Here is a 2,751-nt window from a genome sequence, read left to right on the forward strand (position 1 = left end):
GCGCGGCGCGGCGTACCGAGCGGCCGGGAAAACACGCGTGGATTTTCCTGAGGCGCCGCGGGCTGCGCGCTGCCGCCCGCCCCGGCGGCGTGGGGATGCTCGGCGAGGCGGCGGGCTCTGGCCCTCGGCCGGGCGGCCCGACGGCTGCACCGGCCCCCCTCCGCGGGGAGACCCACGACGCACCAAAGCCCTCCGCGGGCAGCGGGCGAGCACCCCCAGCCCCGCCCCCCCGGGCGCCGGCGGCGGCCGCGCTCGGACGGGGCCGCGACGCGCATGCGCCGCACACGGCCCCGCCCCTCCCCGTCCCGCCCGGCCGCGGAGGGGGCGGGGAAAGAGGCGGCCCCGCCCCTCCCGACGCGGCGGCCCCGCCCCTGCCCGCCCGCCCGGCGCGCGGCGCGGGCAGGCCGCATGCAAACATATAGGGCGGCGCGCGGCGCGGAGGCATGCAGAGCGCGCGCGTTACCTGCCGCCGCGCCGACGGGGCGAGAGGAGGGGGCGACTGCGCCGGCTGCAAACCCCACCGCGGACTTTATAACCGGGTCGGCTGCTGCCGGGCGCGGGCCGCCGAGCATTCTAATTAGGGCCCCCCTCCGCCGCCTCCGCCTCCTCCTCCTCCTCCTCCTCCGCCGCCGCCGCCGCCTCCCTCCGCCTCCCTCCGCCCCCCGCCGCTCCCGCCCGCCCCGCCGCCCCTCCGAGTCGGCAGCCAAGAAAACCCAGAGAGACCTGGCGGCTGCCGGAGAAGGGGGAGCGGCGCGGCAGGCGGAGCGCCCCGCAGCCCGCCCGAAACTTGGCGAAGTTTGTCCGGCGGCGGGAACCGGGAGGCCGCGGCGCCCGGCGGCCGCTTGCGACCGGCGGCCGGCGAGTATGTGCGAGGAGCGGGCGGCTCGCCGCGCCCCCCCGGGCGGAGCGGGGCGGCTGTGAGCGGGGCGGCCCGCGCCCCCGGGGCCTCCCCGCAGCGCCCCAGCCGCCCCGGCCCCCGTCCCGCCCGGCCCCGCGCCGCGCCGCGGCGGGCTGCCCCCCGAGCTCCGCGGGCGGCGATGGCTCTGGGCGGGCTCTGACCGCCGCCCCGTCCGGGGCTCGCCGCCGCACCGGAGGCCGCCGAGGAGCACCGCGCCCGCAGCGAAGCGAGGACCCCCGCTCCGCCCCGCGCCGCTCGCCCTCGCCGTCGAGACTTCCCTGCCGTCCCGCCTGGACGCCGGCCGCCGCCGCCCGCGGGGAGCCCCGAGGAAGAGCCCTGGCCCGGAGGCCGGCGGCGCGGAGAGAGGCTCCGCGGCCCAGGCGGGGAGCGGCACCCGTCCCGCCCGCCGCAGCGCCCTGACGGGGAGGCGCCGCCGCCCCGCACCCGCCGGAGCCGCAGCCGCAGCCGGTGCCGCCGCGCCGGGGCACCCGCCGAGATTGCTTTTGGAGGAGCGGAGCGCGGCGGGGGCGAGGAGGAGGAGGAGGAGGAGGCGGGAGAGGCGCCCGGAGGAGGCGGCCGCCAGCGCGGGGCGGGCGGCGGCTCGCCGGGGCGGCGGGGGGACACCATGTCCAAGCCGGTGGATCACGTCAAGAGGCCGATGAACGCCTTCATGGTGTGGTCGCGGGCGCAGCGGCGGAAGATGGCCCAGGAGAACCCCAAGATGCACAACTCGGAGATCAGCAAGCGCCTGGGCGCCGAGTGGAAGCTGCTGACCGAGTCGGAGAAGCGGCCCTTCATCGACGAGGCCAAGCGGCTGCGGGCCATGCACATGAAGGAGCACCCCGACTACAAGTACCGGCCCCGGCGGAAGCCCAAGACGCTGCTCAAGAAGGACAAGTTCGCCTTCCCCGTGCCCTACGGGCTGGGCGGCGTGGCGGACCACGAGCACCCGCACGGGCTGAAGGCGGGCGGGCTGCACGGCGGCGCGGCCGGCGGGCTGGTGCCCGAGTCGCTGCTGGCCAACCCCGAGAAGGCGGCGGCCGCGGCCGCCGCCGCCGCCGCCCGCGTCTTCTTCCCCCAGTCGGCCGCCGCCGCCGCCGCCGCGGCCGCCGCCGCCGCCGCCAGCAGCCCCTACTCCCTGCTGGACCTGGGCTCCAAAATGGCCGAGATCTCCTCGTCCTCCTCGTCCTCGGGCTCGGGGCTGCCCTACGCCTCCTCCCTGGGCTACCCCGGCGCCGGCGGGGCGGGCGCCTTCCACGGGGCCGCCGCCGCCGCCGCCGCCGCCGCGGCCGCCGCCGGGGGGCACACGCACTCGCACCCGTCGCCCGGTAACCCGGGCTACATGATCCCCTGCAACTGCAGCGCCTGGCCCGGCCCGGGGCTGCAGCCGCCGCTGGCCTACATCCTCCTGCCGGGCATGGGCAAGCCCCAGCTGGACCCTTACCCCGCAGCCTACGCCGCGGCCCTATGACCCGCGGCCGGAGGATGCCGGCGCAGAGCCCCGGCGCCCGCCTGGATGGGTGCCGGTGCATACGAACGGCCGGGGAGGGGGCGAGCCGCAGCCGGGGCCGCGGGGGGGGACGGGGGCCGGGGCCGGGGCGGACGGCGGGGAGCGCCGGGGCCGCCGCCGACCTGTTGCGCGTCGCCCCGCGTAGAGCTTGTGTGTGTTGCATGCGGTCTTTGCAGATAGCCGAGCTGAAAAAGAAGAGAAAAAAAAAAAAAAAAGGAAAAAAAAAGAAGAAAAAAAAAAAGCAACCGACCCGCCCTGCCCCCAAAAGCGCTTATTCGGGACAGACGCGGGGAGCTCCGTCCCTCCGCCGGCTCCTCCTCGCCGCGCTGCTCTTTCTTCGGCC

The 2,751-nt window shown here is 77.8% G+C and overlaps 1 protein-coding gene across 1 annotated transcript; it reads left to right on the forward strand.

The window, feature by feature from the left end:
* The first annotated feature begins 1,453 nt into the window (after positions 1 to 1,453).
* Positions 1,454 to 2,431, forward strand: SOX21 (SRY-box transcription factor 21). The gene has a single exon (XM_087758135.1). The coding sequence runs from the start codon at positions 1,524 to 1,526 to the stop codon at positions 2,367 to 2,369; it is 846 nt and encodes a 281-aa protein (XP_087614261.1). The 5' UTR covers positions 1,454 to 1,523; the 3' UTR covers positions 2,370 to 2,431.
* The last annotated feature ends 320 nt before the right edge of the window (positions 2,432 to 2,751 follow it).

Source organism: Nipponia nippon, unplaced genomic scaffold (assembly GCF_047370975.1).
Source record: "Nipponia nippon isolate SJK-2023a ecotype South Korea unplaced genomic scaffold, ASM4737097v1 scaffold_2, whole genome shotgun sequence".
NCBI classification, from domain to species: Eukaryota; Metazoa; Chordata; class Aves; order Pelecaniformes; family Threskiornithidae; genus Nipponia; species Nipponia nippon.

Excerpts from the sequence above, each read along its gene's own strand:
- SOX21 (XM_087758135.1), top strand. The coding sequence starts at position 1,524 with ATGTCCAAGCCGGTGGATCACGTCAAGAGGCCGATGAACGCCTTCATG.